General features: G+C 39.7%; 2 protein-coding genes across 2 annotated transcripts; one reads left to right on the top strand and one right to left on the bottom strand.

Annotated features, from left to right (window-relative positions):
* Positions 1 to 804: 804 nt before the first annotated feature.
* On the top strand, positions 805 to 6,505 carry LOC105054468 (pentatricopeptide repeat-containing protein At3g09040, mitochondrial). The gene is given in 3 exon segments (XM_029267376.2): positions 805 to 4,142; positions 4,145 to 4,480; positions 4,582 to 6,505. Coding segments are annotated over 2 exon segments (3,120 nt in total). The 5' UTR covers positions 805 to 1,219; the 3' UTR covers positions 4,342 to 4,480; positions 4,582 to 6,505.
* An 882-nt stretch (positions 6,506 to 7,387) lies between these two features.
* Positions 7,388 to 11,772, bottom strand: LOC105054467 (protein disulfide isomerase pTAC5, chloroplastic). Its single transcript, XM_010935982.4, has 6 exons — positions 11,183 to 11,772; positions 9,169 to 9,264; positions 8,905 to 9,006; positions 8,267 to 8,507; positions 7,802 to 7,839; positions 7,388 to 7,719 (listed from the first exon to the last, which is right to left on the bottom strand). The coding sequence occupies exons 1-6, from the start codon at positions 11,696 to 11,698 to the stop codon at positions 7,618 to 7,620; spliced, it is 1,095 nt and encodes a 364-aa protein (XP_010934284.1). The 5' UTR covers positions 11,699 to 11,772; the 3' UTR covers positions 7,388 to 7,617.
* Between the last annotated feature and the right edge of the window lie 1,171 nt (positions 11,773 to 12,943).

The raw sequence follows: 12,943 nt of genomic DNA, 5'->3' as shown, positions 1-12,943 counted from the left end.
CTTATATCCAATATTAGACCGAAAAAGGATTGGATAACAGATTGTTTTTTCTATGTTTCTTTGATTATATTTAATTATGTAATGCACTTGGAACTATAAAATTAAAAAATAAATATAAAAATAATATAAAAAATAAGATAGAGAGAGCACATATTAAATTATTATTTTTATTATTTATATATTTATGCAATCCAGGGACATCAAGTATTACATAAATTCTATAATAATCAAGCTCGATATAAATTTAATCATAATAAGTATATTATAACAAAAATTATCATAAAATAATACGGACATAAATTTTATAAAAAACATAGGTTGTATGCACCTATCATTTTTTTCTCTCTAATCATAAGAGAAAAAATTTGAGTAGTGGAATGTATTAAATGTTCAATTATATAATGTTTTATATTGAATGGTTTCGGTTTCGATTTCGGTTTGGATTTGGATTTATGATTATGCATCTATCTAAATACAAAGTTGACCCAATAATTATTAGGTTTATTTTCTGGAACTCAAATCCCATCCAATAATTTATTAGGTTTATTTTTCATATCCAAATCTCAAGTCAGTTACCAATCACGTTAGTGGGCTATAAGCCTATGCTACACTCTTAGCTTTCACCAATCGCAACCATCAATTTGGTAGGCTAAGTAATCATGTACTCATGTACAAGGTTCGGATCCAATGGGAAAATCCACAATAGTTTTCCTCTTCCTTTAGGGAGAGGAGATATCCATTCATATCATATTTATCTAGGATTAATCTTTTGGAGCTGCTTTATCTAGGATTCACACCCGAAACGTTGGAAAAAAAATTTGGTGTGGCAATTGATGTAAGCCCGAATTCCCGACTTCGCCATAAAAGTCTGGTTCATCAAACGATATGCAAGAAAAAATATATTTCTTTACTTAGATTCAAATTCCTATAATATACAAAACACCTATCCAATTTTACGCACCATAGCAGTTCTACCCGTTTGCCGCCTTCACATTTCCCTCGTTTTTTTGAAAGTTCATGCGATAACACAAGCTAGATACGGATTAGAATAAGGATTGGGGCTAAGGGTGCCATGCACCCGGATAATTCTCTTGCCGAGTTCAGGTCCCATCCAGGTTACCGTCGAACTCGCGTGGAGCGGCGGGACTGAAAAATGGACCGCGGGCGGCTGCCCACCAATGTAAGTCGGGCAACGGGGGAGGCATGACGCAGAAACCGGATGCGTTCCGCCACAAAACCTCTCGAACGCCTTCTGGGACCCAAACCCACCACGCTCTCTCTCCCCCCAGCCTCCTACCTTCTTCCACCTCTCTCTCATTCGCCTCCGACAGAGCTCAATTCCCAACCAAAACTCCCTCCAGTACTTTCTTACGACCCTCAAACCTACACCAATTTGCTGATATCGCTCTCTAAACAATGGCTTCTCTCTCAATCCCAACATCCATTCGACGAAACTCCCCACAGAGCCCAAGCCTCGAAGAACTGCAAAACCTTGCACGCCCGTATCCTAAAGCTTGGCTTCCAGTTATCAGGCAGGCTTGGCAATGCCCTCGTCGACCTCTACTCCAAGTCGGGCGATCTTGATTACTCCCAAAAGGCATTCGACCGACTCGAGAACCGAGACAGGCCTGCATGGAACTCCATCCTTTCTGCCCGCTCACGGCAAGGGTCGACCGAGGAGGTCATACGGGCCTTCCGATCAATGCGGTGCTCCGGTGCTTCACCAGACCAGTTTGGATTCGCGATCGTTCTATCTGCCTGCGCTCGATTGGCTGCTCTAAATTATGGCAGGCAAATCCACTGCGATGTTATAAAAAGTGGATTTGAGACCAATTCCTTCTGCGAGGGGTCTTTGATTGATATGTACTCGAAGTGCAACCATGTGGCCGATGCCCGTCGAGTTTTTGATGGGATCGCCAACCCCGACACTATCTCCTGGACTAATATGATCACAGGTTATGTTCGAATTGGAATGTTCGACGAGGCGCTTCACTTGTTCTCAAAAATGGAGAGGTCAGGTGGCACGCCGGACCAAGTCACATATGTGACGGTCATAACAGCTTTTGTGAGTCTTGGAAGGCTTGAAGACGCGAGAGCGCTTTTTATGCAGATGCCTTTGCCCAATGCTGTTGCCTGGAATGCAATAATATCCGGGCATGCTCAAAATGGGCATGAAGCCGAGGCTCTTGGCTTCTTTAAGGAAATGAGAAACAGGGGTGTGAAGCCCACCCGGTCGACACTGGGAAGTGTGCTGAGTGCTGCTGCCAACCTGATGGCCCTTGATGATGGCCGGCAAGTCCATTCTGAATCAATTAGGCTTGGGTTGGATACAAATGTTTTTGTTGGAAGTTCTTTGATTAACATGTACGCTAAATGTAGCAGTATAGGAGATGCGAGGAAAGTATTTAACTCCTCAAGTGAGAGGAATGTTGTTATGTGGAATGCAATGCTCAGCGGCCATGTACAGAATGAGCAGCCACAAGAAGTCATTGACTTGTTTTCTGCAATGAAGGGACTTGGCTTTAAGCCTGATGAATTCACATTAGTCAGCATTTTTAATGCATGTGCTTGTTTGGAGGATATAGATCTGGGCAAGCAATTGCACTCTGTTGTGATCAAGAGCAATCTCGAGGTCAGTCTGTTTATAGTCAATGCAGTTGTAGATATGTATGCTAAGTGTGGAGAGCTAAATGATGCAAAGCAGCAGTTTGAACATATTTCTAATAGAGATGCTGTCTCTTGGAATGCAATGATAGTAGGGCTTGTCCATAATAAAGATGAGGAGGAAGCTTTGAGGACATTCCAAAGGATGAGGCTGGATGGATTGGCACCAGATGAGGTTTCTTTAGCTACTGTTATAAGTGCTTGCACTGATCTACAAGCTTTTGAGGAAGGAAAGCAGATACATTGCTTGTCCATCAAGTCTGATCTCAGTAAAAATGTTCATGTTGGAAGTTCCCTAATTGACTTTTATGCAAAGCTTGGGGAAGTGACAACTGCCAAGAAGGTTTTCGTACAAATGCCTGAAAAGAGTGTGGTCTCACGGAATGCTCTGATTGCTGGTTTTGTTCACAATAGTAATGAAGAAGAAGCAATGGATTTATTCAGGCAACTGCAGATAGAAGGTTTAGAGCCCTCCCAGTTCACGTTTGCAAGCATTATGCCTGCTTGTTCTGGTCCTTCAGGAATAAAAATGGGACAACAAGTGCATTGCCGCACACTGAAATCTGGCCTTTTGTTTAACGATACTTTCTTAGGGGTGTCACTTTTAGGCATGTATTTGAAGTCCAGAATGCTTGACGATGCCAATAAGCTCTTCTTGGATATGCCCGAGAACAACAGCCTATTCTTATGGACAGCTATTATTTCAGGACATGCTCAGAATGGTTATAGTGACGATGCATTGTTATTGTTTCGGAAAATGCGCAGTTATAACATCCAGTCGGATGAGGCCACTTTTGCTAGTGTTCTAGGAGCTTGTGCTGACTTAGTTGCTTTGGGAGATGGCAGGGGAATCCATAGCCTCATCATTAAGACTGGCTATAACACCTATGAGTATGTGAGCAGTGCTCTCATAGACATGTATTCAAAATGCGGACATGTAAGCACCTCCCATCAGGTCTTTAAAGAATTGGAAAGGAAAGAAGACATCATCTTATGGAACTCTATGATTGTAGGATTAGCAAAGAATGGGTATGCTGAAGAAGCTCTCAATCTCTTCCAAATGATGGAAGAATCACAAATAAAACCTGATGATATCACATTCCTTGGCATTCTCACAGCTTGTAGTCATGCAGGGTTAGTCTCTAAAGGACGTGGTTTGTTTGACTCAATGACCAATAAGTATGGAATAACTCCAAGAGTCGATCACTATGCTTGCTTGATAGATATCCTTGGCCGTGGTGGTTTTCTTAAAGAGGCTGAGGAGTTGATTGACAAGCTACCCTTTGAACCTGATGGTGTGATATGGGCCACTTTGCTTGCAGCTTGCAGAATGCAAGGGGATGGAATAAGGGGGAAACGAGCAGCTGAGAAGCTTATGGAGTTAGAACCACATAATTCTTCCCCTTATGTGTTGCTTTCTAGTATATATGCTGCATCTGGTAACTGGGCTTCTGCTAAGGTGGTGAGAGAAACCATGAGAAAAGGGGAGTGAGGAAGTCGCCTGGGTGTAGCTGGATTACAGTGGCAAACAAAACAAGCTTATTCATTGCAGGAGACAAATTTCACCCTGCTGCTGTTGACATCTATGAAACTCTGGTTGATTTGACACTATTAATGAAAGAAGATGGTTATGTTGCTAAAACTGATCTGCTATTCCTGGATGAAGAATTTGGTTGATGTCCCCTTGTTTGCTCTTTCATAGAACTCCATGTGCAAAGAACCCAAGGCCATGGATACTGTTTGGCCTTAAAGTTACCGTGATGGGAAGGAATACAAAGATACAATACACAAAGAGGCTGGCTATTCATTTTGGAAGGTAATTTCTTCCTCCTACGTTAGACTGCCCCTGCAAAACTGTAGTTCAAAATCTCATCACCAGAGATTTTTGTCTAATTTACCTTCATAACTTACTTGCAGCTCATCAGAAGTCTAATAATATGTATGGATGGTAGGTTCTTATGTCTGGCATTGCTTGAGGATCTGCTCAAGTTGGAATTTTGGAACAGCTTCAGGAAAAAAGGTTCTGCTCTTTCTATCTATTGATTTCTCATGTTCGATGAAATGAAACTGATATTTGAGTTACGAAACTAGTCCAGAAAGAAATATGACCAACATGCTCTGTCAAACCTCTTTTCCAAACTTTGCAATTTTGACAAATTATATTCTTTTGAAGAAATGTAATTCTTGACCTACTTTACAGCATGATTATCTTAAAGTTGATTGTATTTTTCCTTTCAATAAATAGTTTGTCGCTATCCTTGCTTTGATAATGTAGTCATGTATGAATTTTGTAACAAACCTTTGATAAAGAAACGTAGGAAATTTTTTGTTTCCATTCAGTTAATTTCAGATGCAGTCAATTTTATGTCTTCCCGCTCATCATTGCTTATCACTACCAGCTTCTCAGATGTTTTTGAAAATTCTTTATGGAGTCCTTGTTGCAACAGCATGGTTTTTACCCTGCAATAACCATTATGAACTGGCTAAATTCTAGCCCCAACATACTAGGAAACACACATATGAACATGCATGCACCAAAATATGCTCTAACATGTCATCAGAATTATTTTAGAAATTTCTCCTTGCCTTTGGAAATTGTCTCTCTCTTTTTTTTTTTTTGGTGCACACAGAGATCTTGACAAATAAATAAATAAATAAATATATATATATATATTATGATAGTCTCGAGGACTTATGTAAATCTGAAGTTTATATGAAATCATATAATAATAATAAGTTTTTATACATTCAAATGTGTTAGGAAGAATAAATTTCTTGTGCAAGAGCAGCTTGCGGTATTCATAGACACTTCCCCAATAAATGTGAGTAATGAGGAACTACAAGGACAGCCTTAATGCAGTGATAAGACTGTTGATCTGTAATCCAATTTGGCCTATATAAAATTATACATTCCATCATGTATTCTCCCTTGAGCTAAATGATCGCAAGCCACATAATTTTTCATCGATATGTATAATAAGACAAGAAGCACAGACAAGAGGATATATATATATATATTTTTTCAAGAAAAAGGAGAAGAAATAGGTAGGAGATCGGAAGGAAGATGAGGAGGAAGCTTTGAGTATGTTCCGAAGGATGAGTTGGCACCAGATAATGTTTCCTTCACCAGTGTTTTAAGTACTTGCACTGGTCTACGAGCTTTTGAAGAAGCACTACAAATAAATAGGCTGTCGTGACAAGTATCGCTGAAGGCCTCACCAAAGGTGTTAGCAAAAGTCATCTTCTCATGGTCTTTCTTATCCTGTTAGCAATACAAATACACGAGATAATTTTAGCCGATGGAGTACTTTTAGCTGTTGGCAAAGGTTATCCTGAATCAATGGGATATTCATGTGCGTGCTTGTTATATTTTACTTCCAAGAGTTCGTATCTCTATCTGTTTCTCCGTTTGTTGCTGCCATGTGCCTACTTGTGCATTTCCATTAGAAGATATGTATCCATGCATGTATTTTTGTTCATGATCTAGTTTCCTTGTGGATGAGCTGGTGAAATATGTGACTACATGGGTTTGCATGTCCATATTTGCCTCCTTGAACAATTTTCGGATGAGTGCGCAGCAGTCCGCCAGGCAGCAACAGATGTGGTGATGAAGCTGTCTTAGATCTTTGAGAAACACTGTGGCTTTATATATTCTATGGTGACACTTGTGTTCCACTATTTTAGACCTGGTGACCTGTTGGAGATGGCCAATTTAATGTCTGATCATTTGAACCAGTACATTTAGAGGGAACTGAAGCCTTTTTGTGTTGGTGTGTGTTTTTGTTCTGAACTGTATATGCTCGGTCACTTTCAAACAAGTCAAAGAAAATGTCGATTTCCATGCGCTTCAGAGTTGTGTTTATCCTGTAATCTAGCTTTCTACCGCAAATGGTTGAAATAGAACCTTGTTGTTTTCATGATTATATATGCAGGCTGGCCAAAAAGGTGAAGCAATGAATCTGAACTTTCTAGATGGCTCTTATAAGTTGAATGGATGAAAGAGTCACTAGTGGCTCCAAAACATCAGCCATAAACATGGTGTAGGGAAGAAATGAGCCCTACCCATGTTACATAAATCAGTTTCTGGTGTTTCTAAATATTGGTTCACACCTCTTGCCATCATGCTTATTTTAATGTTCCTGCTGGAGATCAGCCACCGGCGTTGGATATGGCCATATGCGCAACATGGGAAAGGGTCGGGTGTGGATAAAACAAAGCATTGCGAGATGCTGGACTCTACAGTCCTCAAATGGGGATTGCAAAAATGAAACCACACAGGGACATACAGGTCACCAAAATGTCAAACTGCTCATGGTCAACCAACCTTATGCTGGTGAGAAACTTATACAGCTGAAGAATTTTCCACCTCAGGAGCTTTCCTCCTCGTATGCTTATCATCACGTAACTACTAATGAGTCGACGACATGTTGAAACAGTTGACAGTCATACTGTTAAAATTCTCTATCACTCCAATCGGATTTAAAAAAATCACTTCTATGGTGTTGCTAGGACTTAGATAACATCTTGATCTCACTTGCATTGTTGATAAATTGGCTACTCCCCTTGTCCTCCAAAAAAGAACGTAAAAGAGTGATGCTGTTTACGTTACCTCGGAACGAAAGGGAGCACTCCATCTCTCCTTCCTGCTTCCGACCTGTTACTGTGCTTAAAAGGGCACAAATGGTTGATAACATAAACATCCGACTCAAGTTCCTACTACTAATTAGAGGAAATCAACTGATTTTATTGTCTTTATTGTGAAATTACCAGGTGAGAGGCTTACGGCTGAAAAAGGAATATACATGAAAATCCCTTTTTTGTTTTTCTTTCAAATTCCCAGCATTTACTGTCAGTAAAATAATTCAGTATTCATGGCACTATATGATGGCAAACATTTACGTGCATGATATTATATACGGCTATTCCCCCGAAAAAACATTGTATGCAGCTAGACTAAGTTTCTGTTATAGCCTTCCCTTCACAAACATCACAAATAGTGTAACCAAGGCCTTCACAATATGGGCATTTTGCTCCTTCATCAACCCACTCCAAAAACTGCAGACAGCAAGCGATTCAAATAAAAATAGAGTGGACATAAGAAGCAACAAATGAACTTTAGCAATACCACGCAACTAACCTGTGGTTCAATATTTGGTTCACCAGTCCCATCACATTCTGCAAAATGAATAGAGAATTTGTTCAACATATCAACAATCGTTCCAAAAATTTTCAAGTTTACTGTCAAATATTAAGAATGTAAGTACAAATAAAAAAATATCACAACAATGAAAAGATTTACAGGTAAGACTTAAAAGAAAAAGGACCGTCAGGAAACATCATGGATTGTAAATCATAACCAGCTAAAAGGGGAGGCAAGCTTGGATACACGTTAAGCATTGGCAGTTCGACGACAGAAAAAAAAATTGATGAAATAGGGAAGGTAAGCACTGTGATAGCTCAAAAATCAAATCACTAATTCTCATAGGATTCAACCAGACATAATAATCAGATTTTTGTGATTATATATTGACAAGAGGCATTTTCGTTTCTTAAAATCCAGTAGCCTTGTCTCATACCAACAATGAGGGTGAATTCCAAGTACCTGTGCACATTAGCCGGCCTTCTCCACGGCAAGAAAGGCACTTTGTAGTAAACACACCCTTGCTTCTGCTAATGGGTTTATTCCCATCCACCAACCTGGATGGTTCTTCCCACCTATTCTCCCCAAGAAGAAACACTTTTTGCTGGGATATCTGAACTTCATCGCCATGTTCTTTCACAACTGTTTGCTGGATCTCTGCAATTTCTGTTACAGAAGCTGCTGCTGCTCCATTTGCACCATCCTGCAAGAAAATACAACCACAATTATTGGATGCGTGACATAAATAGGGTGATAGGTTGTCAATGGAACACTAATAAGCATCATGAAAATTTATGGCACAAAGAAAAATACAGGGTCAAAATGTTACAGAAAACTTCACAGCAGCAGAAAAAGAATATTTTCAAATGGGGTAACAAGTTCTCAATCTGGTTTGCAGTGAGAGTATTAATTGGTAAAATTTTAGATTGCCCTAAACAAAAATCAACAAGCACATTATTGGTAATATAGTCAATGCTAGTGAATTCAAAATCCAAGTCCACAAAGTAATTCAAGTACAATAGCAAAAATATATCAAGCCTGATGCAAGGTGCAAATCAACAGTTTTCTGTGCTTGATAACCGTAAGAAAGTAGTATTTACCACATTTACTTTCAAGCTGGAATCCCCCACTCTCTGCTCCATAAATAATCTTTCCAGAAGCTCTGCTGTCATAATCCCATCTTCAGGAGTCCCTAATGAGGCCTGTTAAGGCAAAATTCCTTACAATGTCAATCCCCATGACAAGTGAAGCAGCAAGCATAACAGAGCCAGGCTTTCAGCCATATTAAAACAAATAAAATATTCTCCCAACATTGCTCTGAAATTTTCACGAGATTGCTTTTGATAAAATAGTGAACCACTGACCTGCCACGTTTTTACAGCACGTTCAGTCCCACCTGAGAAGCTGGAGTATTCCATGTCTTCTTCACCTGAATAAAAGCCCAACCTTTGCAAAGCTTCCTGCAAAATCAGACATAAATTAGCAATATTTTTAAGCAAATTTTTAAGTGTGTCTAAAAGTTATATTATACATTCAGGTAGCAAAAAGCCGAGTTCATGCAGAGAATTATGATATCCACAATCCAGAAGAAAGCTGAAGGGCTGATGTAAGGCACGGCTCACCAGTCTCTTCTAGAATAAATACCCAAACTTCTAAGTGTGTTTTCATTCATTTCCCTCCAGGTTTATGTTCACCACATTCCACAATTCATATGGCAATAGGAGCCTCTTTGTTCATCATCTGCAGTTCTTTTTCCTAGTCTCCCAAGTCACAATGTTTTCCCCATTCTTTTTTGGGTCTCTCAAGTCTCCAAGCGTGGGAAGCGTCCAGAGCGCTGCTTCATTCATACTTATCCACATGATACTTCTTTTTCCGAAAGAAATTTACATGCTGCATTCCAGTATTCATCTTACCTCTTTCCTAAAAGAATGCAAGTCCCTTCCTCCTAGCATTCAGCATTAGATGAGATCATGGCAATCCATCAAATGCTCCTCTCTGTTATGTGACCTGACATGCATTGCACATGCTGAGTTCTAGTATTGCAAGAGCTAAGATTATGCTACTGATCCTAAAAGAAGTAATTCTACCACTAAATGTTAACCTTATGCAATATGGATCTTTGTGAAAAATGAGCTGGATTAGCTTGGGCATTCTTGAGTTGAACAGCCAAAAAATGGATCTTTGTGAAAAATGAGCTGGATTAGCTTGGGCATTCCTGAGTAGCTAAGAAACTTCTACAGTAATATCAAGGAATATTTGTTTCTTTTCATAGAATGTGAAAAATCCAGCATAACCATAACCCATAAGCCTGCTATCAACTACTTGAGATTGTTCATGTGAATCTTCAATTACCAGTTATTCCTATTAAAGGAAATCTCTAGTATTACTGCAAGCTAACCAAATCCTTAGCACAGTTCCTCTCAATTGACATTAGGTCTTTTTTACTCTTCCAGAATGCTAGACACAAATTTAAAGGAATCTAAATTTCAAAGCCCTGTTGTTTGTTGCACATGCTCGTAGTCCTATACTATTTCATAAGTTCTCCATCACATTCTCCTCAGTTGGTGCAAGCTATACACCACCTCTAATATACTCAAAGCTTATCTTGATCGTCATACTTTTACCAGATGCTTGTCTCAAGATTCTTGTCTTTATCACACTCATCTCATTTGTTTATTGAACAACATCATAAATCAAACAATCTTTTAAGCCTTATTGTTATCTTATGAAATTTGCTCTCAAGTCATTGAGGCATGCATTGGTCGAGCAACTCCCCACTCCATCAATTCAACCTAATTTATTATGCATGTGTTCCTCTACCTCTTCATTCTTTTGCATAATAGATCCAAGATAATGGAACTGATTCCACTGTGATAATTCTTGACGATAACCCCAGACCGAGTAAGATAAAGCTCATCCTCATAATAGTGGACATTCACATTCCAGCAACCAAATGTACTAATGAAATATATATTTCTTGATGGAAACACATTGGGCGAGGGCTTGTACACTGTTAGGACCTGATGACAATTAATGCATGTCTCCCTGGTTCTTATGACAATTTTTTGGCCGAATGTTATGAGATGTTTTCATAAGAAGACTCTATTACGATACTTGGAGAGCGCTATGTATCACCAACCATCATTAGAATTATCGGTCACTTATTTTCTACTTCCTTTTTCCCAAAGATTATTTTAGGATCAGTTATAAAAGCTAAAAATCATGGATTTCCACTGCATGTATTCATCAGATTTAGCAATGAGAGAAAAATATTAGTTACTTCTAAAGGCAATTAATTCATTTAAAATAGAAACCGGACTCGCCTTAAAATTCATAGCATAAATTGCAAGGAAATCAACACCGTGGAACCACGCAGACCTGCATTGCTCGAACCTCCTCTCCTTCCGATCCTTTCCTCAAAGAGTTCCACCTGATCTTCTTCTTCCCTTCCTCTACGACCTCTTTCTTCTCCGGTGCGGCTTTCGAATCCCTGACCTCTTCTTCAAGAACCATCTCCTTCACGTGGGCCTCCTCGACCAGCACCGGCTGCGGGTCGACGGCGGCCCGCAGCACGGCCTCACGCTCGAGGACCTCGATGCGGAGGCGGAGGGCGGCGACCTCGCGGAGGAGGGACTCCCGTTCGGCGTTCCAGCGGGACTCCTCCCGGAGCCAGCGCTGCTCCTCGCGGAGCCACCGCTGCTCCTCCCGGAGCCACCGGGCCTCCTCTCTCTCCCACGAGGGGTCGGAGGAGGCGGCGGAGATGATGGGGAATTTGGGGGAGGAGGTAGGCTTAGGGTTCCGGTGGACTCGAAAGGGGGTCGGAAGGAAAGCGGATTTGAGGGGCGGGCGAAGGAGAGGAGGTGGGTAAGGGTGGAGGGGGGCGGTGGAGGCCATCGGATGGGGGGAGATTTTTTCACGTTCTTGGCACGCGAGAGGAAGGCTACATGGATTTATATTGTGCAATTTAATTTAATGTGCCGCTTAGAATCACACTCAACACATTTATCAGCATCATGAGGTCTCATGCATGGCAAATTAAACTTCAGATAAGAAAAATGTTCCAATGGACAGGAGGGGAGCACATCCAATATATATTGATAACTCTTCTCCTGGTTATGTTTTTGTAGTGCAGCAACCAGTTCTAGAGAATGGGAGCAGTGCACGACGGGGCCGTAGGATTGCAAGGATCAACTGATGAAAGATATTCACTTGTGTCTACGAGTTTAGTTATCTAAAAAAAAAAAAACATCATGTCAAAAGAATGGATTTTCAGGAGAATATCAATTTGTATAAGAGATCAATAGAGAGTTCGTGACATTAAAGCACTCAAGAACACCCCCGCATATGCTCCATGGCTTAGAAGGTTATTAAAGTTGATGGCAAATACGTAGCTTTATAATTCTGAGTCGTAGTTTTACAGTAGTCCCATCAATAATCTTTTACGCAGCCTAGAGAGTTTTTTTTTTTTTTTTTGCTGCTTGGGTGAGTTTCTTGGATTTCTGTGTATTACGTCAAATTTAATGCATAATATATAATTCTTGAGTTTCAGAATTATCCTTTCTATCGATTTAGCAAGAGGCTTTTATTTTAGTAGGAATAAAAAGAAAGAGGATGAAAATTAGTACTTTAAGATCTGTACTTGTGGGTCAATGACTTTGTTCTTTGAGATCAATGCTGGTTGAAAAAGAATAAAGGATACAACACTTTAAGATCTTTACGAATGGATGAATGATATAGAATAGAGTATTTTGAGATTTATGCAAATAAATGAATGATAAATGATAGAATGCTTTAAGATCTGTGCAAATATATAAATGATAATAAATGGAGCATTTTGAGATATATGCATGCAAATAGATGATAAAGAATAGCGTGCTTTAAAATCTATATAAATTGATGGATGATAAAAGATGAAATGCTTTAAAATCTGTGCAGACAAATAGGTGATGGAGAACAAATAACTTTGAGATTTGTACAAGCAAATGGATGACAAAGGTTGGAATACTTCAAAATCCATGTGGATAGATGAATGATAAAAGATGGAATACTTTGAGATCTGTATAAATGGATGAATAGGAATGATAATTTTAGCCAATCCACCGAGTATCGGACTCAAATGGATGGATTTTACATGACCTG

The sequence above is a fragment of the Elaeis guineensis genome, chromosome 11 (genome assembly GCF_000442705.2).
Source record: "Elaeis guineensis isolate ETL-2024a chromosome 11, EG11, whole genome shotgun sequence".
Taxonomy (NCBI): domain Eukaryota; kingdom Viridiplantae; phylum Streptophyta; class Magnoliopsida; order Arecales; family Arecaceae; genus Elaeis; species Elaeis guineensis.
Note: the sequence above shows the minus strand (reverse complement) of the source record. Positions and strands in the feature narration are given on the sequence as shown.

Bases quoted from the DNA above. Each gene is read 5' to 3' on its own strand.
- LOC105054467 (XM_010935982.4), bottom strand. From the start codon at position 11,698: ATGGCCTCCACCGCCCCCCTCCACCCTTACCCACCTCCTCTCCTTCGC. The intron at 7,840-8,266 runs GTACTTGGAATT...TTCATTTTGCAG, and splicing joins AGGCCGGCTAATGTGCACAG to AATGTGATGGGACTGGTGAA. The intron at 7,720-7,801 runs GTTAGTTGCGTG...TGCTGTCTGCAG, and splicing joins AACCAAATATTGAACCACAG to TTTTTGGAGTGGGTTGATGA.